Source organism: Calliopsis andreniformis, chromosome 9, assembly GCF_051401765.1.
Source record: "Calliopsis andreniformis isolate RMS-2024a chromosome 9, iyCalAndr_principal, whole genome shotgun sequence".
NCBI lineage: Eukaryota > Metazoa > Arthropoda > Insecta > Hymenoptera > Andrenidae > Calliopsis > Calliopsis andreniformis.
Genome location: NC_135070.1, coordinates 13,773,842 through 13,798,090, shown reverse-complemented (window position 1 = coordinate 13,798,090; position 24,249 = coordinate 13,773,842). Strand labels below are relative to the sequence as shown.

The 24,249-nt window shown below is 35.4% G+C and overlaps 4 protein-coding genes across 6 annotated transcripts; 3 read left to right on the top strand and 1 right to left on the bottom strand.

The window, feature by feature from the left end:
* The first annotated feature begins 5,906 nt into the window (after positions 1-5,906).
* On the top strand, positions 5,907-7,568 carry LOC143183783 (glutathione S-transferase 1-1-like). Its single transcript, XM_076385499.1, has 5 exons — positions 5,907-6,047; positions 6,281-6,339; positions 6,409-6,550; positions 6,665-6,832; positions 7,352-7,568. The coding sequence occupies exons 1-5, from the start codon at positions 5,907-5,909 to the stop codon at positions 7,505-7,507; spliced, it is 666 nt and encodes a 221-aa protein (XP_076241614.1). The 3' UTR covers positions 7,508-7,568.
* Positions 7,569-12,148: 4,580 nt separating this feature from the next.
* On the top strand, positions 12,149-14,652 carry LOC143183781 (glutathione S-transferase D1-like). 3 transcript variants are annotated; one of them, XM_076385496.1, is made up of 6 exons: positions 12,149-12,196; positions 13,114-13,262; positions 13,335-13,393; positions 13,564-13,705; positions 13,822-13,986; positions 14,087-14,651. In XM_076385496.1, exons 2-6 carry the CDS (start codon positions 13,122-13,124, stop codon positions 14,225-14,227), a joined length of 648 nt encoding a protein of 215 aa, XP_076241611.1. In that variant the 5' UTR covers positions 12,149-12,196; positions 13,114-13,121; the 3' UTR covers positions 14,228-14,651. The 3 variants fall into 3 exon arrangements, with proteins under 3 accessions (XP_076241611.1, XP_076241612.1, XP_076241610.1); XM_076385497.1 differs by lacking the exon at positions 12,149-12,196 and adding an exon at positions 12,291-12,307 and having other exon boundaries at positions 14,087-14,652; XM_076385495.1 differs by lacking the exon at positions 12,149-12,196 and adding an exon at positions 12,552-12,569 and having other exon boundaries at positions 14,087-14,652.
* Positions 14,653-16,428: 1,776 nt separating this feature from the next.
* Positions 16,429-19,529, top strand: LOC143183782 (glutathione S-transferase 1-1-like). Its single transcript, XM_076385498.1, has 6 exons — positions 16,429-16,537; positions 18,030-18,185; positions 18,631-18,689; positions 18,832-18,973; positions 19,093-19,260; positions 19,323-19,529. The coding sequence occupies exons 2-6, from the start codon at positions 18,045-18,047 to the stop codon at positions 19,461-19,463; spliced, it is 651 nt and encodes a 216-aa protein (XP_076241613.1). The 5' UTR covers positions 16,429-16,537; positions 18,030-18,044; the 3' UTR covers positions 19,464-19,529.
* Positions 19,530-21,338: 1,809 nt separating this feature from the next.
* LOC143183410 (odorant receptor 10-like) lies at positions 21,339-23,812 on the bottom strand. The gene is made up of 6 exons (XM_076384932.1): positions 23,618-23,812; positions 23,263-23,515; positions 23,032-23,135; positions 22,577-22,912; positions 21,550-21,825; positions 21,339-21,451 (listed from the first exon to the last, which is right to left on the bottom strand). The coding sequence occupies exons 1-6, from the start codon at positions 23,810-23,812 to the stop codon at positions 21,383-21,385; spliced, it is 1,233 nt and encodes a 410-aa protein (XP_076241047.1). The 3' UTR covers positions 21,339-21,382.
* Positions 23,813-24,249: the final 437 nt, after the last annotated feature.

Genomic DNA, 24,249 nt, shown 5'->3' with positions numbered 1-24,249 from the left:
GAGAGAGATAGTGTCGACAGGTCCCCTATGAATTTATGAACAACCATACTTCGTTACATCTCGATTGCAGCGCCAGGGAAGCTTATCTTACGCGCAGCCGCGGTGCATCCCCGCAGCCAATTAAAATTATATCGCAGTAACAGGTCACACGTAATTGTCCAGGGAAATGAGATCGCGCCGTGGATCGTCCAGGTGACGACGGTAATGAAAGAAATTTATTGAGACGAACGAGCACAGGGGCGTTAACGAAACGACTATCTCTCGGCGCATCGTCTCATCGACTCGAGCATCCGCCTTCCCATCCCTCCCGTTCCTTTCGAAATTACATTTCGTGGAACTTTGAAATTTAAGTGTCGCCGAGAACAGTGAAGAGGAATACGAAACTGAAACCGAATTACAAGCCCTTTTTCCTATTTGATTTATTAACTGTTCATTTTGTTTTCCTTGCGGCGCAATCGGAGCTCAGGAAATTAAAATTTATGGACACACGGTCGTGCCAATTTTACTTCAACAGTACTGGGTTATTTAACTATCGTATTCTTACTGCGTTTACTATGCATGGTATATTTCTCATCCGAGGTAATCCTGGCGATCGGAATAAATCAAGCGCGAGGCTCGTAATTCAGTAGATGTGTGTTTTAAATGCATTTTACTATTTATACGTTTTTAACGATTTACAGAGCCGGACTGTGCGACGTTACGAGTTATGAGACCGAGTAGATTGAATTTTAATGGTATTTCGTGAGCAACGCACCCTCGTCAAGATAGGATTTAATTTACTTGTAAAGTAATTAAAAGAATTAGTGCTGAATACACTAAAGAGTAGTTCAACTAACTATGGGATAATGTAACGAAATGCTTGCATTAAGAAATTAATGTTGTAAGGATCGTTTTCCTGAAGCGAAATTGCGATGATATGTTTGTGGCCCTCTATGCAAAATTATGTATAACTCCATGCCAGTGATTTGATTGAAATGGAATGCCTGCTTTAATTTCATTAAAAAAATGTATTGCGAGCGTGTAAAATCCATTAGAAGGATAAATGGCCTTCATTCATTTGCCAGAGAGTCGTTAATTTGCAAAGTTACTTGCCTCGGGTAAGCCATTCTGTTGCTGTATATTACAAATCATTTTTAATAATCTACACACATTGCATGAATTCGGAAGCATCTAATTATACCATCTATTATGAGGAATATTACATAAATTATTGTAATATGAAATTGTAGAAACTCATTACAAGTTAATATACAGGTTGCCTATTTAATTCAAGAAATAATTAATCGTGTGTGAAACTTGGAAGTACCGTATACATATTAAATCGCTAAAATTTGACGAACTCAAAATTGTGTTCTATTTACGGTGAAGTTTGAAATTTGTAACTTCTAAATCACTAGTAATTACCGTAGGCAAGTAAATATCGTTAAAATTATTACAAATTTTAATTTATTTAGGCAAGCCTTTTTGGAAAATAAAATTTGACCAAAATTCAACTGTACTACTATTAACACTTGAAATTACGTTTCTGCAATTCCGCGCTGCACCCCTTCAACAGTTGAACATTCATGAAGATTAGTCTAAAAGTAAACACAGTACGAGAATAGTATTGATTCGAGTTCGTAAAAGATACAAAATGCTAAAGCGATCCACAATAAATGTTTTTGTCACACAAGGTAACAATTTGTTACCCATGATACGGTTCAACATTGTAGTGCAGGCCTACACGAGATAGTATTCACTGTGGTTTACGTTGTATAGAATTAAAACGATTTTCTACCTTCCTATCAATGTGAACAACTAGTAATGGTATAATAACGAATCGATGATATCAATATCACATAATGAAATATTACTTTACTTCAGGCTGCGGGTTTGTATCAAACAGAATCGATACTTATTTAATACCTACATGAGAGTATTAATATCAATGGAGTTCACGCTAAATAATCTCGCAATCTATCACCGATGCTGTTTGCAAATGGAAATACAGTAAAATACGATTTGTAACGGGATATATGAGTATATTGAATATTCACTGTTAGTTTCAGGGACCCTCCAACTTTTCCCATTACTCAAAAATCTTTGTCGAAGCGTTCATTTAGCACTCTTTATCGACTTTTTCTCTAGAAAGTTCTACATCTCTTTCTGAACTTGAAAGAAGGTGAAATTAGATTAGACTTATGAAGACAGCAAAGAACTCGCCCAGAAATTATATTCATTAAAGTATTAGCAATTATAGAAATAGCCTTAGGATATAGGTATAGAAGCGTATTTCAAAATTTACGGACGTAACATGGATAAGGGAAGAATTGTAGACTTAAAAATAGAAGAAGTAGCTAATACGAATATTTGATATTGTTTCTAAATTACAAGGCATTTCGTATTTCACCCAGCTTTTTAATATCAATATTTCCTATCTGCAGCGTCACTAATTGCTTGTAAACATTTCTATAGCATTCTATAAAGTTAATTAGCCACTTCTGTTTGGAGCAAGAATTATTTACGTATGTACACAGCATTTTTCATGATTTTTTTATTCCCAATTAGCTGTTTAATATGATATAATATTTAAATGATAAACACTATATATTCGCAAAGCTGAAGTGTATTACCATTTAGGAGCATCTGATAATGACCCAGTTACTATGCTGAATATTCGCTTACAGGTAAAGAAAAATTTAGAGGGTGATTATAAATGTTAAAATAAGACGAAATTTAATTAAAACTCAACTGGAATTTTGTTATACCTGATTCATCTTATTTTTATCTCTAGAATCGCCCTTTACATTCTCCCCCACCTCTAGCCGAACATCCTGTACATAACATTCCACTTCCAATTGCAACAAGCTGAAAGGTTGTTTCCATATTGATCGAGGTATACTTCTCATGGAAGCATTGAACGCGTCCGACAATGTCATCGGTACGTTTCGACGCGTATGTTTACAGCTATAGTATCTCTATGGCAACTTGATGTACCATTCGACTCGACGGTTGCTTCAATTCTGGTCGCATTTATTCGCGACGAGCACGATTTCCTGCGGCGACAAAAGGTAAAACGATTCGCTCGTGATTTTATTTAGTCGATCGATAAGAAATAAATCGGGGGTTTATGTGATGCGTTACGTGTTTGAGAATCGGTTGAACCGAAAGCTACGAATTAAGTGTGTTCGAGAACCGTTTCATTTGTGGAACACGATGAATGGAGCAAGCTAAGTATATAGGCACTACCGATCGACAAAATGTTAATTAATTAAGGGATATTAAGGGTGAACCAGCTAAGCGAACGGACGACAGAACTTTGTTTTTCGTTTGCCAATTTCGACTGCGAGAACGTTGAATTATAATAGAAGGGAAGTGGTTTTTTCGAGAGCTCATTACATTTACCCCATGCCTCGCGGTATTTCGCTTGGATTTTCTTTCTGTGTATACAGCCACCGAGAGCGACGGAAAGTTTCACAATTTTATACCCTTTTGGTTTTTCGGCTTCATCCGGAGCCACAATCAGGAATTCACGTTCGCGTCCACGATTAATAAAAGTTGATAACGATTGCAACAATGACGATTGTTAGCGCGGTGCATGAAGAGGTCGAGAATGGAAGCCAAGCTGAATAGAGGTCGAACGTAAAACGTCGAAAATGGACCATTGAATCAAGTTCTTTTTAATCGGTATTTTCTTTTTTAATTATACTTTCTTAATTATATGCAATTGAAATTTCGAATGTCGAACCTTCTACAGCACAATTTAACTTAATAGTTACATATTCGTATCGTAGAATTTGTCAAGTGTTATTTTATTTATGTACCGAAAAATACTTTCTGAATTTTCACAATCAGTAAAATTACGAAATACGTACTGGAGTATGCAAATTTTATGCAGTGACTGTCATTAATATTCTGATTTTAATATAATTTGAATTTTTAAGCTTTATACCTTGAATAAATATAAAACAAGTAACAAAAATGTGCATCACATTATACTAAAATAAATCAACTTTCTTATAATATCTAGACAATATTTTGTTCTATATCTAAACAATTATTGTATGAAATAAACACTATTTTCCTTTTAGGAAATATGTATGTGTACACATATAGTACACATATAGTACACATGTATGTGTATTGTATATATTGTAATAACGTAATACAATGTATGTATATTATTATTGCATGCTGCATAGTTATTTAATATATACAGTTAAAAAATCAAAATTATATGAGTGTCCACATATTAATGAGAGTCACTGTACGACACTTTCAAAGCCAAAAATCATATTTTATAAAACATTGCAAATGATTAATTAAATGCCACCAGAAATGAAATAAAAAAATGTACTCCTTAAGTTACTTACAAAATTCAGCATCCTCGAAAATCTGATGGACGCCCTCAAACACTCGCGTCGTTGTGTGATGTCGAAATTCTCTATCTGCTCATCCGCCATTTTGTACTTGCTCAATTGCACTACTTAACACGATTACTATTGTCCAATATATTTTGAGAATGCGCCTCCAGATCGTGATCGCTGCACAGCTGCTTCCAATCTGAAAATTAAAAAATGATTACAATTAGATTAATAATTATAATTAGGGTTGAGTAGATAGAAAGCAAAATTCACTCAGCTTCTATTAGCTGAATTTTTTAAAGGGTAATAGAACCATAAAACCTCACAAAAGCTAAAGTGGCAATATTAATCTAGTTCTCTCTTTCCGTTTAGTGTCAATGATATTATTTATTCCAATTTTGAGTAGTTCTAGTTTATTACACTCTAAATCTAACTATTGCTATATTCGTAAGTGTTTTAGACTGATTGCAGATACTATTTGAAAAGATGCTGAGATGAGTTCGAAGCAAGGGAAAAGATTACTTGAATAATAAGTAAATAATGAAAGTTAGTAGTAAAAATTATTCGCTTACGTGAGATAAGAAGGATTGGAAACGACGAGAAGTAAAAACGGAACGAAATAACACAAAATAATAAGCTTTTTCTGCGAAAAACTGAAGAGACAGGCAGAGCGTCGTTCTCGTGCGCGGGGCAATATGGCCGCTGTAAATTTCGGGAAATCACCGCTAGGTGTCGCCAGTGACCAGCGCGCTGGTGGTATCGATATATTGATTTCCAGTAGCTCATTCAAATTCAAATTTAAATACGACAGTGGACACGACAATTTCGACGCACTTATTTCGAATATAATTTGGAAACCTACGCGTAATAAACTATTAAAAATAATATTTAGGTTAATTTACCCAGCTATAAATGCACTTGATTCTGTTTATTTCTTATTATTCGAAAACTACCTAAAGAACAATACAACCACCACTGGCAAAATTATTATAATCTTCCTATGTTACTCGTATTTATCCAATAAATTAAAACTACAAAGAAAATATGTCCTGCAGTCAATTGGTTCCCAAAAAAATACAAGAATATATTTTACCATGTTATAAGAAAATCACATATGATATCCATGGCGCAGTGGTCACGAAAGTCTGTAGAAAGTCTGTAAAGAGTAGGCGAGAAATCTAACTGAGATAGAGATCTGTCTCTGTGCATAATTTTACGATTCAACGAAGACATCTCATTGCAGTACACATCTTCGTTCGATCGTAGAAAGTCTGTACCTACGCTTTGCATACTCCGAGGTATCCATATTTCTCAGAAGGGGACTTCCATAAAAATCCGCACGATCTAGTGGATGGCCTTCCAATCCATAGGATCCCAAACACAACAGTCGAGTAAATTTGTATGCGAGCAGGGTACACGGGCGTACAAAGCCTAGAGATTCGAAAGTTTTTTCCTGGTTGCTGTATAAAAATCTCGTTTCAGCAGCAACGTTACACGAAGGGCACGGAAGGAAGAAGAAAAGGAAGAAACGAAGCGGAAGAACTTGGCGAGAAAAGTATCAGGATGCCGATTGATTTTTACTACTTTCCACCTAGTCCACCGAGCAGATCGGTTTTATTGTTGGCAAAAGCGATTGGTGTTCACTTGAACATGAAAATGGTCAACGTCTTCAAGGGAGAGCACTTGAAACCAGATTATTTGAAGGTCTGTTTCGTTGAGCGTTATCTTTGTAATGACTTTTCAAAAAAAAATGGATAACACATGACACTTGGTGTTTTATGTAAAAATACATATGTATCAACAAAAAATTCCTTTTAGAATTCTTCTTTTGTGAAGACGTTCAATGCTGTTCAGTGACTGTTAACTAGCTCCTAGTTAAATGTAAATTATTGTTTTAATGACATTGAGGCTCATATCACGCGATTGCATACTTCTAGGTAAACCCACAACATGCCGTACCAGCTATCGATGACAACGGATTCATTCTATACGAAAGGTGCGTTATGATTACCTAAGAATCACTCGAGCACTGATTCATTTTTAATTAATGTTAATCTGTTTGTAGCCGCCCAATTATGGGATACTTGGTGAGCAAGTACGCTAAAAATGATTCCTTGTATCCAAGGGATCCAAAACAGAGGGGCTTAGTAGACCAGAGATTATATTTCGATATTGGTACTCTTTATGACAGCATATTTACATGCTACGTATGTATATTTTTTATTAAAAAATCCATTAATGTGAAGCAATCTATAAAACGTAAAACCAATACTTTTTTTATAGTACATACACCCTACGCCTAATAATCAATAATAAATTAGTTTCCAGTGGTACGCGGCAACGCCAGCTCTATTCGCGAGGAAGATCAGAAGGCTGTGGAGAAATCTTGTGAATTATTAAATAGATTCCTCGAAGATGGGAATTTTGTCGCGGGTGACACTCTCACGATTGCCGATTTCACCATCAGCACGAGCATTTGCCTTCTGCAAGTAAGTATTTGGAAATGGTATAGTAAACAGTAGTATAATTTGAAACGAGCGATAAAAGATAGAGCACGTGAGAAGTGTAGAATAAACGACACGTAACAAGAATAAAAACAGGATCCCAAGTACTTCTAGATTGGAAAAGGTGAGAGAGGTTCTGTGACAGTAGAAATTTTACAACTTTCTTTTTAGTTTTTCATAGAACTATCGTAGACGAAGAGAACGTCGATGCATAAAAATATTTGTATCGCGCGATAGTGCACTTTCAAAGTGAATTTTTATTATATGCTGTTAAATGACATTGTATCGAGATAAGTTCGATTAAAATACAAAATGACAAATTAACGTTCCATTAAAAACTAGTTATTATACGATTTGCTTATGTATTAAGTATTATTGTAGCTAAATATGTATATCTTCTACTTCTTCATGCAAAGTTAAGAAGATAAGAATCGATAGGATACACTTCAGAAAGGTGAAAAGTTCAGATGATAATTGTGCTATTTCTGTATTTTTACTCATTAGAACTTTGACTTCGATATCGGCAGATATGATAATATCGCTGCTTGGTACAATCGTTGCAAAGAAATTTTGGATAAATTCGGGTTTGAAGAAGTGCACGCGGCAGGAACGAAAATGTTTACCGAGATGTATCGAGCAAACTTGAAGGAATCGAGTTAACACCGACACTTTCGAAGACGGCGTTCTGAGGTTGTAAAACCACAGAATCGATGATCGTTCACCGGCGAACAAGATTAAACATGAAACTCATCGAAACGTTTAATAAAAAGTGCATAAAGTAGAATCTATCTCACCATTTACAGAATGGATAGTTTAATAAAGCACATAGCGTTTCTATACGTATTTTCAATTGTTGCGATCATAAAAATGAATCCACTGTTCTTAGATATTAGATAGATAGAGTACGTAAAAATACTATGTAAGAATCCTATGACGTTTAAATATTAATATTAATAAAACGTTTCTGTGAAGAAAGTATTTTTATATATACTTCTCCTGAAATATAGTCATTGAGATAATCTACTAATTTTTAATTAATATATTTCTTTATGAGGCACTTGACTATGGATAAATATTTGGTACTCTTGTCTTCCGCAAATAATTACCACGAGCTAAAGCCTCATCAGCTTCACAATTCAAGATGCTCTATCTTAATCTACGTCAAGCTATGGCGGATCAAATTAACGAATGAATTAGAAGATACGGTCTGACGACTATGGAGAATCTGAAGAGGACCGACTCTCAGCACGTTCATCCTTTACATGTATACATATAGTCGCTTCAAAAGGAGGCGACATTGCTGTAGCATTTATAAAGAGACTTGGGAACTAACTTGGTTAGACAGTTTGCGATTATCCACCTAGATAGAGATCACGTAGATAGGTTTGCTTTGCGTCCCTTCCTACACGGGTATCTGTCACGAATCATCCGCCTCAAGTTTCGAGTGTATACTGGCTGAGAGTTCCGCCGTTTCAACGGCTCGCCAACTGCGCTTTCAAGCTCGTAATAGAATCCGTCGATCGATCACGTTTGGACATTGTTTTGACTAAAGCGTGCGGTTCTGTTAAATCAGAGTAACTCACGTTTGAAGGGAACTGAAACAATTATATTTGTGATCGTCGACAACTCTTGGTTCTTCACCGTACATCTCGACATAATTGTACCAATGATACATATCTGATTCTGAGATGCCTTATTTGGTGTTATTATATTACTTAATGCTACTGTTGCGTTCCTGAAAATAAAGTTGAAAATTCTCCAGAATTAGTTGCGCAAATCTGAAGTACTAAATTTTATAGAATTAAATTTAATAGGGCCATGCTTTATTTAATGAAATAACCTTGTACCATCTGTTGAAAAGTTGGCAAATATAATTATCTCATCCACAACGTACTCCATTAAAATGGAAACCAGCATGCTCCTTCAGGCAAATTGTATATGTCTAATAAAACATACACTGATTTATAATGCGAGAATTGCAATGATTTTTTTGTATTCGTGATTAGATAAAAAGCCTAAATCATTACTTTTCCATTTAAAATGTTAAGTGATCTACTGTATGTGATAAGAGGATTAGTATATGTCTACAACAGATTAGAACTTTTATCTACAACCTGTTACTGTTTCAATTACATTCTGATAATGCGAATACTTAAATATTTGCGTTTATACTTCGAATGTGTTGACTCGTAATCGACAGCGATAATCTTTCACTGTTTACCACACACAACATAGATATTTTACGTCAATTAATAACAGTGACTATGCATTTTTCTCGTAACTAGTTAAAAGTATCCTTGACGTACAAAATATACATTAGTCATTGATGACACTATTTTTGCAATGTTTATGCAACTAAATATTCCACGAATGTATTAATAACAGTTAACATCAACACAACAAGTTATGCGTTACGAGAAAAGAAATTAAAGATCAAGGAAAAAGTATTCTCAAAATAACATTATTTTAAAAAACTGTTCAACAGTACTACAAGATGTAACAACGTCTGCAGATAATGCTGTTATCTCTACTTCCACAATTAGACAATACTTTCTGACGACGATAACTGACGCTAAGCGACGCTGTGCTCAATTTTAAACAATATGTATAATAACGTCACGAGGACGTTAAATGCGTTCGTAAATCATACTGCAGCCAACTGAAATCCATTTAAATTCAAGTCAAAATAACAATACCTTTCCTTGCATTTTACGCGAAGAGTCGGATTTTCCGTTTCATTTTACACGTTATATGAAATGATGTTTGTGCGTGGCTGGAATTATGTTATTGGTCATAATTTCGGTCCGTGTTCGACGATGATGCGGCAAAATTTGCTGTAGTACCTCGAGAACCCACTCAGGACTTGAAAAACCCGTTGCTTCCGTTCCCGGAATTCCTGTTCGCCGCTTCACGGCATTCCCCGTTCCTGAATTTAATTAACCGACGGTCCATTTCGTGGATCCAGCCACGCTGATCGCGCTCGAGGGATCATTGAAGGGAAGATAATGTTTTTACACGCGAAATTAGGAATGTTCGCTGGGAAACTTTTGCAATGCGAAGAATGTGCCTCAAGAATTTTCGTGATTTTGGGTAACTTCTTAAACCGAGTTTTCGAAGACTTTTTTTAGAGTGTTCTGCTTTCTTTGACATCACTACTTAGCGTTCTCCATTCTATAGTACAATTATTTGATCGAATGATAGTGTTCGTATTATTATGAACTTTCCAAGTTTTCTTCTGCATGTTTCTTATTTCATGAAGAATAGTATATTGAATAATTTGTATACTTCTAATTATTGCCACTTAACTCTGAGAAACTCACGAATTTGCTATAGAATTATCTAACACGCTGGATCTGCACGAGTAAATTCGATTCAACAGCATTACTCTGATTAGTCCACGATTCCCGGAAGTGTGTCGCCAATGCCTTTGACCGCAAGCGATTAGCAGTACATTTCCGCTAGTGTAAACGTGCATACAGGCGGTAAATTGAAGGATCTGTGGTTTTCTTGGATTTCCATGTTACTGTGATACATGTTTCAAGTGAATGACTTGACTGCCGTGACATACGACAACTGAATGGTATGTAGGTCATAGAATTCAAGAGCTTATGGTTGATCAGTCTTGCAGAGTCTTGTGTTATCAGTAGGTATCTAGTGGTTTTAAGTTAAGAATATTAACTCTTAATGAATTATTAATTAGTAGGCATGTAAATTCGCTTAGTAAGAGTTAAAGTCTTAGATCCTCGAGTGATGGAAATACTGCTTGTCGTTAATAACTGAGTAAGTGTTCTATCTGAAGGATTAATTATACCCCCAACATGTTACCACATAATCGTGTACTACAAATACTAATGTACATATGTAAATGTATATGTATATAAGGGGTAATTATGATTTTAAGAAGTTCCTCGAAATAAATGCATATTAAAATAGTAAAATGAAGATAATATTGGAATTAACATACACACATATATTACGATGAAGAATGAAATGGAGCTTTGTACACAATATAAATTCAGAGATATCTGTAATTATAGCGTGTCTCATTAACGTGTTCATATTTTCTATATTTATACCAAGACATGTCTAGTTCAAGTATATTCACTTTGCTTATCATTTTTGAGTGCCATTAACTCACTGAAAATCTTAATTATAGTATAGCACGAAGACTTCAGATCAATCTGCATTACACAGCGTTCAGTGTTCCAGTTTATCGTTGGGTATAATGACAATCTTTGGTTCTGATACCTTGGAGTTTCCGCTCAAGGCTCAACAGAAGGTCTCTGTACTTTCACCTCAGGCAATCAGCTTGAATTTGCTTGAAAAACGTGAATTCACCTTGTGGATTGAATTCTTGTAATTTTCTACTGGAAACGTTGTCTGTCTTAAAACACTTCTACTTTAATACAACTACAATAATATATTCAAACACCTGTAAATGTATTTAACATACTGACGTTGAAGTTAGATGATCACACCTGTTTCCTTTCAACAGGAAATACTACAAAGTTGTTAATTCTTGCTACATTCAATCGCGTTCAACTTCTGCTGATTCACCATGAGTCGAAACATCTAGACGAAAGTTGAATGAGTAAGTCTATTCACAGCATGACAAAGCATTTTTTACTGCATGTAGCTGAAGACGATGACACAACTGTTACACTCGTTAAATTACAAACTACTATTTTTAGTACCTTCGACTGATGCAAAATTCAACGCAGTATCTACAAATCAATTTAAACACCTTTAAATTTTAAGAAAAACTACTGCATTAAACAGAGATAAAAAGTGCATTCTAGTACTCTGTATACAAAATGAGGAACACTATTTGTCTTTTACTTTTTGCAAACAATTTTCTTTATCATAATCTCACTTTAGGCTACAACGAAGAATATTCCCTTCATTTACTCTTTCCCATCTGATACCAAATTTGAATACTTATCACCACATGAATAGCTACTAGTTCCCTTTTATCATCGATTATACGCATACGTACAAGCTGCTTTATTTGCCTCTATCATTTTGACAGCTCAGCCATTACCTTATAAATCCCGCTTTTAAACACGCCCCACGCGAACAGTATATCATTTTGTCAATATTTCTCATTTATCGCGAACTTTTCCCATTGTTCCGCCGTGAATTATCATGGATCTATCGATCGGGCAGGAGAAACGGAAGAGTCGACGCCTCCATGCCAGTAACAGGTTGAAGCCGGTCGGGCATGCGCGATAACATTCCGCCGGTTGCTTGAAAAGGAGATTGCATAGCAGCCGTCCTGGCATTTATAAAGAGTCTCGAGGACAAACTCGATCAAACAGTTGGCAATTATCTCGCAGCGCGCCATCAGAAGTACGTAGTTCGATCATCTCCGTGTTCCTTGCGCGCCTTGGACCGGAAGTTTCGAATGTGCCATCGCAGAATTTCGGGGTTTCGCTGACTGTATAGCTGGCTGTGCTTTCAGTTCGTAATAGAATCTATCGATCGATGAGGAAGTGCGCGGGCGGCTCCATTAGATCGACATTCAAACGGAAATTCAAAGCGACCTAGTTCGTCAGGCGTCATCGGGAGCGCGGCGAATTGTGCTGGAAAATAAATTACAAGAAACAGTCGCTTGTTGCGCACACATTCGAATGTAACCGCTGTTAGCTGCATGACTTATTAACTAGACAAGGAATGTTATTCGGTAACACGGTCATTGAGCTGCTGCATGTTGGCAGTCCGGGTAAACGGCACATTTTCCGAAATTAATACAGCGAACGTGTCACTGTTGCATTACTAACATTGTAGCTGATACTCGTTTGTCGTTACATTTGTCGGAAAGACAGACAGGGAAAGAGGGAAAGAGAGAGAGAGTTGCAGTGGAATGGCTAACGATGCATGTGACCTAAAAACAGTTCGACTATTTTTGCGTTTAATTACCGAAAATTCGATAAATATAATTAGTCACGCTATTCCCACATGAATACACAAAAGCGCGTTTCTTTTCGTAATTACGTGAACGTAGCAGTTTTTTTTTTCTTGGCTTATGAGGAAATATGTAGTGTATAGTCATTAACAAGTGTTTTTTTACGTCCTTGCGTACTCGTGTTTTCGTTCGAAGAAGTTAAAATTGAAATATTGCTTCGTTAAAAGAGAAAACGATATTGAAGGCACAACTGGCTTTTGTGTGGGCCATTCTTATGCTTGATCTTTACTAACTCACCGTTTACATAGTTAGCGTTCTGGTGTATTAAGAAAATGAATTAATATATGTTGAGTTGTTACAGAAATCAAAATGCCGATCGATTTCTATCAACTTCCCGGAAGCTCTCCGTGTCGCGCTGTTGCACTAACAGCCGGCGTGATTGGAGTCGAAATGAATTTTAAGGAAGTTGCCCTTATGAAAGGAGCACACAAAACACCAGAATATTTGAAGGTATTTATAGGAATAAAATGAATAATAATCGGAAATTTTATAAGTTCTTAAACATTTGAAATCGTCTCGCAGATGAATCCGCAACATACAATTCCCACGATCGATGACAATGGCTTCTACTTGTGGGAAAGGTGAGGATTATTTCATTTAACATTTAGCAAGCGTACAACTTTTCTCATAGAATAAAATTAAATAATATGTATTTATGCTTTGTATTATACTGTAGCTAACACTACTAACTAAAAATGAGAAAATTGTGAAATCTTATCAAAGTGATAAATATTCTTATTTTTTTTCACAGTCGTGCTATTATGACATACTTGGTGGATCAGTACGCTAAGGATGACTCCTTGTACCCAAAGGATCCGAAGAAACGTGCGACTATTAACCAGAGATTATACTACGATGCATGCACCTTGTACAAAGCCTTTGCAGAGTATTATGTAAGTCGTTTCACTATTTGTGTATCCATAAATTAGGAAGATATGCACTATGGAGAGTTACTGAATTTGACTTACTAAATTTTTCTTCTTCTAACATAATTACAATTTTTTTCTAGTACCCAATGATTTTTGCTAAAGCACCTAAAGATCAAGAAAAATACGAAAGTATTGCTACAGCCATGTCCTACCTCGACAAATTCCTCGAGGGACAGGAATTCGTAGCTGGAAAAACAATGACAGTTGCTGACTTGGCCATCGTTGTCACTCTCTCTTCCATTGAGGTAATTTCTCTAAACTTTTTTTTATTTTTATAATTCAGCATTAATGAAACCTTTGAATATCATAAATTATAAATCACTAAACGTGCCTTCTTTGCAATAGGTCATGGACTACGATTTCAGTACATTCAAGAATGTCACCAGATGGTACACAAAGATGAAGAAAGTAATACCAAAGTATGAAGAAATTAATGGTGCTGGTGTAAAGGCGTTCAAAGCAGTAGTGGATGGAATGCGTCTCTAGTCAGATAAAATGTTACGATTTAATAATCCCTCGCGTCAAAGTTATTTTAAAATCATATCGCAGCAGGTTATCAAATTTGATTACTCGTCAAAAGAATTCTACTTAAATTCAAATTTAAATTCAATTACTGATTCTTACTCCTATTTATTTACTTATAAGTAATTTAAACGAATGCATTAAAACTCAGAACTGATTTCTACGAAACATTAAAAAAAGACTAAAAGAAATGTAAAATATAAGAAAAGTAATAAGATCTTTTCTATTTTGTGCAAGGGATTGCAAAGTTTTTACACAAATGTAGTCATACAGAGGCATTAAAGTAAAATAATATTTTTCAAAATTCTAGTATAATTCTCCTAACTCCATTTTTTTACAAATTCCAATATATCCACAACAAAGCAACATGTTTAGAATTAAAGAGGAATACTGAACCACTGAGAATTAGAATTCTTGTTACTACCTACTTGTTATACGTAACTCTTGTTACACCTAGTATGCAATCACCGCCATGTTAACACATCCATGACGCAACAGACGATTCTTCAGTGTTGTGTGATAAATGAGAACCACTCGAGAGAAATCCGGGTGCAACGGCCTCACGTGAAACCTCTGAACAATTATTAACGCGATCCACAATCGCGTAAGTGCGGAATGGTAGCAAGCTAGTTACATGGAAGTTTAAATACAACTCAAAGTACGGCAGCCGTGTCGTGCGTTCATCCATTCAGTATACATTTCTTCAACATAAGCACTGCGAGTTATCGTGCACACGCGACTACCACGTGAACCACGAACTAGCAGAACCATTAATCCCGGTTCCATCGATTCGCCTTTTCACGCGTGACACGTATGTTACTCACGACGGTTAACAATTGCACCCTGGTGTAATTAGGCCAGGTAAAGACGCTGGAACTTGCTTTCATTACGTTGCTTTGCATGAAGGGTAGTTCTTTTTAAATTGAAACGGAAACACTTCATCTTCGTAGCAAGGCTGCGCCCGCAGACGAGGGGCTTGACGTAATCTCCAGTGGGGTAGCATAACCGATTTATTATGTTTTAAAGTCAAACAAAAGTTTTAGAATTAAGGAAACATTTTCAAATAAATAATTTAATGCGTGGATCAGCATACGATAATCCTTGGCTTACTGATGGCGAGTCCAGTTGTTGGAGACTTAAACTTTTGTAACAAAATTTATCTTCTGAATGCCTCGCACCTTTAGGAGAAAACTGTGGAAGATTGTTAATTTTCAGTTAGTATTTTCTAATACATGATTCTATATATTATTCTGATGAATTAATTAAGTATAGTAATTACACAAATAAGAATTCTTTTTCCACCCTTCTCAAGAACTTTATCCTTTCAATTTATTATAGTTTTCTCGTGCAAATGTATATTTGCAGTTTTAAACAAATTTCGAGCTATACACACTTTTACACGGTATTGGGAAAGCGGAAGCAAATAGTATCGATGCTATAAATACTGTAGCTTCGGCGTATTTGTTCCCCAAAAACATGGCGTACACAGATGAAGAAAAAAACTGTTATTACTGTCACTGGAAGTGAAATTAGCATCACCACATGGAATTCCGTAAATAGTGCAATTTACATTGAATGCGAATTAATGAACCCTGTAATTATAGCAGCCGCCTGTTGTTCGCAATTTAAGTGCAGCCAATTTGCCTCAACTGCAGTTGCCCTTTCGATTCGATGCTCATTCGCCAATTATCTTCAACCTCGGTTTTACATTCGTTTTAATTACCGTGTAATGACCAGTATGTATCAGCTTTTAATCGGTATTTCCCATTCACAGTACTGTGGTAAGAAATTTCTATTTTTTTTTCAGTATTCATTTTCAGACACAATATTTACATTAGTTACATTTTATATGAAAAATAAATACATGTGATTAAACAGTGAAGAAAGTCATCAATGGACTTTCTTCCTTCGATAAATTCTACAATATCGATAATCTAATCTCACTTAAATTTGATTCAAAAATAATTTTCTTTATTGCATCACTTCGATGTGAAAGATATTCAATGAAAATTGGAAATAAATAATATTCATGACTCAGAAATAAAAATTAGGATTAAAAGTGCCGCCTACCAACACACGTTGTAACTATACCCATATCGAACTAAAAGTCAATACACGTGTATGACTTTACTTCTATTCCTGTCTTCAGTTTGGTAGCACGAACAGTTGAACGTATGCTTCATGCTTTTCTGGCGTCAGACTATAATCGCTTTGTATGTGATTATTAATAACACCATATTTAACACCAACTGTTGTTAACGCGACATTGTAACGGTAAGATTTATAAGTATAATAGAATAGGAAGTTCGCGTGCATGATTTTGTTAAGTCGTTTAAAAAGGTAATGAGGTTCTCAGTGCACGTTATTTGCAATGACGTCTATATCAATTTTCTGACTGCAAACGCACAATAAAGAAATGGACAATATACTAGTATTTTATTTAGAAATATTTGGCCTATCTTCTTTAAAAAGGTAGCACGAATATGTAAGAACTAAAACAAGCAGCTTGGTAAGATGTAAAACAACTAAATAATCTTTCCAGAACCTCACGTATTTTTGAGAGATGTACTTTTTTTCTTTGATGTACATACGCTTGAACGTTTTGTCCTCGTATATCGATTGCTTGTTAACGGCGCACGTACATTCGAAGCTCTATAACAGTAATGTAACAGTAATGTTCAGGTATGGCGTGCAAAAAAATGTTCCATAAATTGCATTGGATCGAAAACAAAATTTTCAGAACAAGGCAAGTAAAAAATACATGAAATTCGTATTTTTTCTATACAATTTGCAATTTTCCACGACTGAAACAATTTCCGAAATATTTGGAATGGTTCATATTACAAAAACGAACTAAATACGTATACTATACCGAGTGGTTTTTATTCATTTCCATTAAGTTTATCAAATCATTTGAAATGAAACAGTCATTACTACGATAGATCTACTATCATTTGCAAACACAAACAAAGTTCTATCTTGATGTCGAATTTTATCGATAAACAATTGTAGATTACTTTTGTAAAGTGAGTCCATCGTTCGAATGAAAATGTCTACCATAAATTAATCTGAAAGAAATATTATAAATATTAAATTAATTCAAATTTTATCAAAAGTATCGCAAGATAATAAAACGGTACTTTGATTTCATGTACAGGCTTTCGTTTCTCTTGAAAAAGAATCGAATACGTTTCAAAATTTGCATGAACTGTTCTACCTAGAATGAGTTCCCATATTATTATAGAAATATTCATCGATAACTTTATCGAACAGTCTCTATATACCGTGTCTCGCTGCTTGTTATTATTCTTTTGACGCTATTCGTAGACTCAATATACACCGACAGTCTAATTAAAGTTATATGATAACTTCAAATTGCATACAGTGTATGCAGTTATTCTAGGATGGTTTAGGATCGTTTTACTACGGTTTAGTGACTTCATAAATATTGATTTGATCGGTGATATGAATTCAGTATAAAATAGGATGTAGACTAACGAAGTTTCGAGGCTCTATGTAACAGAATATTTTAACAGTTTTTACCTCATAGATTAAAAAATTTTTGAAGTATCTTAGGTGATTTTCATATTTTTACATGTAATATTACTGTATAATACCAAGGGTTCTCGTGCAAAGATGCCATTACTTTTATAAACGCGTTAATATCTATGCTTCGACTTAAAATCAGGTCACAATATGACTTACACAATTTTTCAAGAAACATCAGTATTCTACTTCGGTTATTAAAGATAATAATATTTTACAGCAGATCGTAACAATCATGTCAGTGGATTTGTATTACATGGCACTAAGTTCGCCTTGCAGAGCTGTTCTTTTGACTGCCGAGGCAATCGGTTTACCTTTGAACTTGAAAGAAGTTAATTTATTTGCTGGCGAACATTTGACACCCGAGTATGAAGAGGTATGAAACTGAAGCGTTCTATGATCACGTTAATATTACCCCCTTTACTTTTTTCGAATCCTTTTATTTCCAACGTCCTCGCTTTCTTTGACACTTGCTAATGCTATAATTAAAATTAACAAAAGGTTACAAATATTTCCTATATTACAAGAGAGAGAATAAAAATCCATTGTACAAGTTTAATTAAACAGAAACGACAGCTCGATAACAACAACGTTAGCATGTTTATAAAGCCATAAGTAAATGCTTAAAAATAATTAATAGACTGCGGAAATTAATCGACTATGGAGCTGTATTTCCTCGGTCAGCTTCATTTAATCTTTCTTTCCTTTCATGCCATTGTTTTCGTTTGCACGATCTTGAAGTAAAATTGTGACTACGTAATTATAAAAGTAACAGTTGACAGTCAAGGATTCGTTAAAAATGAGAAATATTTTTGTTACAGTTGAATCCACAGAAAACAATTCCGCTTCTTGTAGATGGTGATTATAAACTCACGGAAAGGTTCGTAATTAATTACTGTACTTCGCACACTGCCCAAATATTTTCAGTCTCGCGTAGAAGTAATAAACAAGCAAAAGGAAGAATTGCTTACCTCTAGGAGTTAATGGATTGCTGTTTGACAATGGACTATTAATGTTTCTAGCCGTGCCATTATGTCATATTTGGTCGATCAGTATGGCAAAAACGCTAGGTTGAATCCACAGACTCCGGTTGGTAGGGCGATAGTCAATCAACGATTGCACTTCGATATTGGCACTCTGTACAAAGCTATGAAAGACTGCTATGCAAGTATTTAATATCCAAAGCTTATCTCATATTTTTAACAAAAGAAATAACATATTATGTAGCTTTTAAAATTACAAGCGTAAAGATTTAGTTGAGAGCTTTCTTCAATGTGCTATAGTATCCAGTTGCATTTGGTAACGCAGAAGAAATCAATCCAGAACTATACAAGAAGTTAGAACAAGCGTTCGAAGTTATGAACAATTTCTTGGAAGGGCAAGACTATGTTGCAGGACGTAATCTAACTATTGCTGATCTTGCGTTGGCTGCTACGACATCGACCACGGAGGTAAGAATGATTCGGTTAAATTAATAGTTACATTGGAGTTTCAATTTGTCTGTTAATTACAGGTTTTCGGTTTCGAAGTAGGGAAATACCCAAACGTCGTTAAGTGGTATGAGAAGATCAAATCTTCTGCCCCTGGATACCGCAAGGCTAACTCTGAAGGTTTACAGATACTGAAACAATTTTACGAACAATCTAAGGGATAATTTATTTTAATTAGAGTCAAATAGTAGCAATGTTCTCTTGTTCACTGATAATTGATTAATAATATTCAGAAGCTTATATTAATAAAAACTATTATGATGCCTCATTTGAAGATTACTGAAAGACTGGTCTTTATTAAATATTCCTGATTCTTTTTAATCATATCATTCCATCATGTCATGTCATTAATCATTAACAACCAAAAGAAAAAGAAATATTCATATCCTATGAAGGTAAAGATGTAGAGCAGTATTATCAAAAGGAGGAAAAGTAGTTTCATCATACCATTACAATAGAAGAATATGTAGCAACGCAATTGGAAAAAACTCAGTTAAAAACAATTTTGCAGTTGGGTCACAGACAAGTGCACAGAATAAAATATAACAATATTATAACTAATCTGATGATGGTACTATCAGCAAAGAGAACCTATCTATGATAAAGAAGAATACTACCATCGATTGACAAATGATTTTGTAATCCTACTTTCCATTACACGGTAAATAAAATTATGCTAGAGCACAGACGAGTATACAAGATAAACTGATCATGCAATAATTTTTTCTATCCCACGCAAAAATAATTTTAGAACAAGAAAGAAGCCATAAACAATCGAGAGAATTAACAAATTAATACAAAAAGTGAACTTATGTATTCTTACATCTAGTACAAAATACACAGCCATTAGCTCAGACAGAACCGTCTCAAGCCTCACCACACAGAGGTTGCTGTGCTGGAGACCCACAGGGAGCTAGATCGAAATAAAATTCCATCAATTTTCTTTTATATAAATTGAATACTCTAAACCTAAAACAAGTAATCCATAGACATGAATACAAAAGTAGTGTACGAATTAAAAATATTAGTAAGATTCATCTTCTTTTGATTCGATGGGTACCTAAGTCATACGAAATTGTAAAATAATAATTAAATATTTGACCATAAACGCTGATAAAAGGGGAAAAATTATTAGTAGGGGATAGAGTAGAGCAGGGTACAAAAAAAATAGGGCAAAGGAAGGGAGAGGGACATGGTACATGCAAAAAAGGGCAATAGAAGAAATAAATTTAAAATTTGAGCAAAAACTTACCAATGGTCAAGGATGACCAATGGTCAAGGATGACCAGTGGTCAAGGATGGCCAGTGGTCAAGGATGACCAGTGGTCAAGGATGACCAGTGGTCAAGGATGACCAGTGGTCAAGGATGGCCAGTGGTCAAGGATGACCAGTGGTCAAGGATGACCAGTGGTCAAGGATGACCAGTGGTCAAGGATGACCAGTGGTCAAGGATGACCAGTGGTCAAGCATGACCAGTGGTCAAGCATGACCAGTGGTTAAGCATGACCAGTGGTCAAGCATGACCAGTGGTCAAGCATGACCAGTAGTCCACTGATCAGAGAAGTCCAGTGGGTCCTCCACCCAGTGGGCCTCGAGGAAGGTCCGCACCCTGCGGAGGACCCGCGGCAAGTGAGACCCTCACGTTCCTGCAGGGGTATTTATACTGCCTCGGGGAAGACGGGAAACCAATAAGAGAAGTTCTTCGACTGGTTAGAATTTCCGGACTGATCTAACGACCAATATATTGCGAAAAATTGATATTTTCCATAAAATAATTATGTCAGCAACGATTTCTGGTACACTTATTGTTAATAATAATCGCACGATTGCTATTAACAAGATGTATAGCAAAAATTGTTTTTGTAATGTTTATTTAGTGTGAAATATTCTTTTCACAATGTAATTCTGTACAATTTACATTTATTAAACTTTTGCCTGTTAGTCAAGAGCATTATTGATGTTCTCTAAACTGTATTAAATTACATTTGACAAATTATATTCTTTCTATACTTATATACATTTCATACATGTATTAGAAGAATGTAAGACTTCTCAGATTTTATAATCAAAATTAAAGAAAGAATTATGTAGTTTCTGTGTTCATGGAATTTTGCCTTAGTATCGTGAAATATGACATCGCAGAACTCATTATCTGTAATATAAGAACACACAATCTATTTTGTATTATCAAATGGTCAAAAGTATTTACAAAAATATACAATTCATTTAAGAATCTTAAAATATAAATACACTAGTGTAGGTTTCCAGGGATATAGGGAAGAATCCATTAGCAGTCAGAGTACAAGGACGACTCGATCTCAAAACGATAAACCGTACGTCCTGGCGAAGTCCTCTGCCATTCTTATTCATTGGTAAGTCTAACCATGGACTGGTGTACACTGCTACAGCCACTTGCGAACTTTCTCGTCGCAAGCAATCGCAGCTGTAGGTGAACATGAACAGGTGGCACAAGTTTGAAAACAGAAGATTGACAAAAGTGAATCGCCTTGTAGCTGATATGTCTGCCTGTGTGAATCATCATATTTTCAGCATAAGTAAATCATGAAACAATACTCAATCCTCAGTTGGTGCTATAAAGCAGTGCTGTCCACCAAGGAAATGTTTTACTTTGCTAGGTTCCCTTTATCAGTAAAGACAAAAGACAAGGCAAGAACAAACGTCTCCCAACTCAACCCTCGATACCACCCCCGTGACGCAGAGGTCTTCCGCCCCTCGAGCTTCATCGTTACTACTCCCTTCTCTATTCTTCCTATCCCTCTTTTCTAATCTCCTCTCATGAATACTCCCTAACAGGGCTCAGAGCCTGGGCCTTGAAACTAGAGGAGGGACCAGAGCAACTTATGCAGTTTTTAATACGGTATAAGTGTAGATTTGAATGCATCGTAAAATGTGTAACTGAATGAATGAGTAGCCTACGATGCTTTATTGTTGATACGTAAAGCATGTCTGATGCAAGAGTTTATACTTACTACTGCTGGCGGTACGTCTGACTAGGCTATTAGTAGATGGGCCGCGCCAACAGTAGATTAAGTATGTCTGACGCTATGTATCTAGCGTCTGATATTAGTAAAGTGGGTCTAGTATATCAGATATACTTTACGTTTATTAACAACAATTTTAAATGTTTTAGATGCAATTTTATATTTTCCAATTTTTGTCGTATTTTAACACCTATAAGATTTAGACAGCACTGCAAACCAACAAATTCCACATGTAGCACCGTGGCTTTATGGTTAAAGTTTTATCGCGTACTGACCAGTAACACCTGATATCCAACGAAACAAAGCAACAAACTGAAGGTTAACACTTGTGCCAGCACAACTGTGCGGAACACATCTTCAAGTTTTCTGCAATATGCAATAAGTGCTTGATGTTGCTGAATGCACTTTTTAAATAGAACGTAATACTCATCAATACAAGAGTATGACTTTCCCTTCATACTTCTTTCCGACTTCCTCGGATACTGGGACTTATGGAAGTACTTGAATCTATGCTGTAGTATACGAAATTGAGCAGCCACATGTAGGTTCATCATGCAAAGGAAATTATCGAAGCAAATATAGCACACCCCAATGTGGCACAAGGCCAACACCTGTAATTCAAATTTGATATCAGTATTGTTTTATTAATAGAATTTATTTTTGTAGTAGAAAATTACAGCTCGAGTAAAGTAATTTATTTTTCAAGTGAGTTGTAAGTAAATTGTAATACCTGCAGTATGAATGTTATTTCAAAGTATGGTGACATGGATAATGGTAAATCGAGCCACATGTTAAATGGAAGTATTCTGTCGGATTCATTTCTCCCAATATTTGCTACAATAGAAAGACAAACTATTTGTGTGATCGCGTCTGTGATTGTTAATTAATTTAATTCGTTCAATCAAATTTCAGTTTGATAGGTGAAAAAAGTATTGTGTCGTAGGAAATTCTTCAGACTTACCCACAATTGGTCTGACAGCATAACTTACAATCGAAGCTTCTGTAAAGAAGGTGAAAATACAGATAAAATAAGTACAGATTCGTTTCCAACTCGCGTAAATTCTCTTCTCGTGCGGAGAATAGTCCGAGGTCCAGAAATTCTTCTGCATGTACACGATCAAAGCAAGAAATTCTTCCTTGTGTAAAAACAAGATAAATGTTTTGAACAGAGCGATGTTCAGACATAAGATGTTGCACGCGATGTATGTACAAGTCTACAGGAAAGAATATACAAAATTCGTAACTTTAACAGCACATACTAATTGATTTAAATTTACTCTTAAACTCGAATTTCATTGAAGCATTGGCCCACTCACGCCAAAATCTCCCCAGGAATAATAAAAATCTCTTGTTTGAATCCATACAGAGAAGATGATATTAAAAACGGTATAAATCAATGTGATATTTCTTAAACGTTGTTCGGAGGGACTACTCGCTAACCAAAAACCGACACATTTTACAAAAAAGGACGATATGACAATAGAAATGTCTTTGACTGGCATCAGTCTCATAGTCGACTAAGTTTCGACTAAGTTTCCACTAAGTACAAACTAAACGTTGCAACATGTAATTCGTTTATAAAATCGTATAATCTATAGAATTGCAGAAGGTACTGTCGATTTCGTGTGGTCTTTGATCTACCATGCCATTCTCTATTCATCTTACGAATACCTCTCGTTTTCTTTTCGCTCTCTTCTTGCACTATTATTTGGGAAGAGAAATGCGTTATGATAGGCATGCGCTCGAAACTGCTAGTCTTAGTGTAGTAGTAACCTACAGTATGGATGATTTATGCATGATCTAGAAAATCGTTCCGTGGGACTCTATAGATGCATTACACAGATCTTATATGGTTTGATACGAAGGAAATTGCTACTGGACGTAATGAATACATATTTCTGACTTAAACTTAGTAACACCTTGTATAATAGAAATAGAATAACAAATT

What these genes read in the sequence shown, in the direction of transcription:
- LOC143183783 (XM_076385499.1), top strand. Translation starts at nt 5,907, where the DNA reads ATGCCGATTGATTTTTACTACTTTCCACCTAGTCCACCGAGCAGATCG. An exon ending in GGATTCATTCTATACGAAAG is followed by an intron (nt 6,340 to 6,408) that starts GTGCGTTATGAT and finishes ATCTGTTTGTAG; the next exon opens with CCGCCCAATTATGGGATACT. An exon ending in ACAGCATATTTACATGCTAC is followed by an intron (nt 6,551 to 6,664) that starts GTATGTATATTT and finishes ATAATAAATTAG; the next exon opens with TTTCCAGTGGTACGCGGCAA.
- LOC143183781 (XM_076385497.1), top strand. Translation starts at nt 13,122, where the DNA reads ATGCCGATCGATTTCTATCAACTTCCCGGAAGCTCTCCGTGTCGCGCT. An exon ending in GGCTTCTACTTGTGGGAAAG is followed by an intron (nt 13,394 to 13,563) that starts GTGAGGATTATT and finishes TTTTTTTCACAG; the next exon opens with TCGTGCTATTATGACATACT. An exon ending in AAGCCTTTGCAGAGTATTAT is followed by an intron (nt 13,706 to 13,821) that starts GTAAGTCGTTTC and finishes ATTTTTTTCTAG; the next exon opens with TACCCAATGATTTTTGCTAA.
- LOC143183782 (XM_076385498.1), top strand. Translation starts at nt 18,045, where the DNA reads ATGTCAGTGGATTTGTATTACATGGCACTAAGTTCGCCTTGCAGAGCT. An exon ending in TGACACCCGAGTATGAAGAG is followed by an intron (nt 18,186 to 18,630) that starts GTATGAAACTGA and finishes TTTTTGTTACAG; the next exon opens with TTGAATCCACAGAAAACAAT. An exon ending in AAGCTATGAAAGACTGCTAT is followed by an intron (nt 18,974 to 19,092) that starts GCAAGTATTTAA and finishes AATGTGCTATAG; the next exon opens with TATCCAGTTGCATTTGGTAA.
- LOC143183410 (XM_076384932.1), bottom strand. Translation starts at nt 23,812, where the DNA reads ATGAGACTGATGCCAGTCAAAGACATTTCTATTGTCATATCGTCCTTT. An exon ending in TGCTGTCAGACCAATTGTGG is followed by an intron (nt 23,136 to 23,262) that starts GTAAGTCTGAAG and finishes TTTCTATTGTAG; the next exon opens with CAAATATTGGGAGAAATGAA. An exon ending in TTGGATATCAGGTGTTACTG is followed by an intron (nt 21,826 to 22,576) that starts GTCAGTACGCGA and finishes TGATTCACACAG; the next exon opens with GCAGACATATCAGCTACAAG.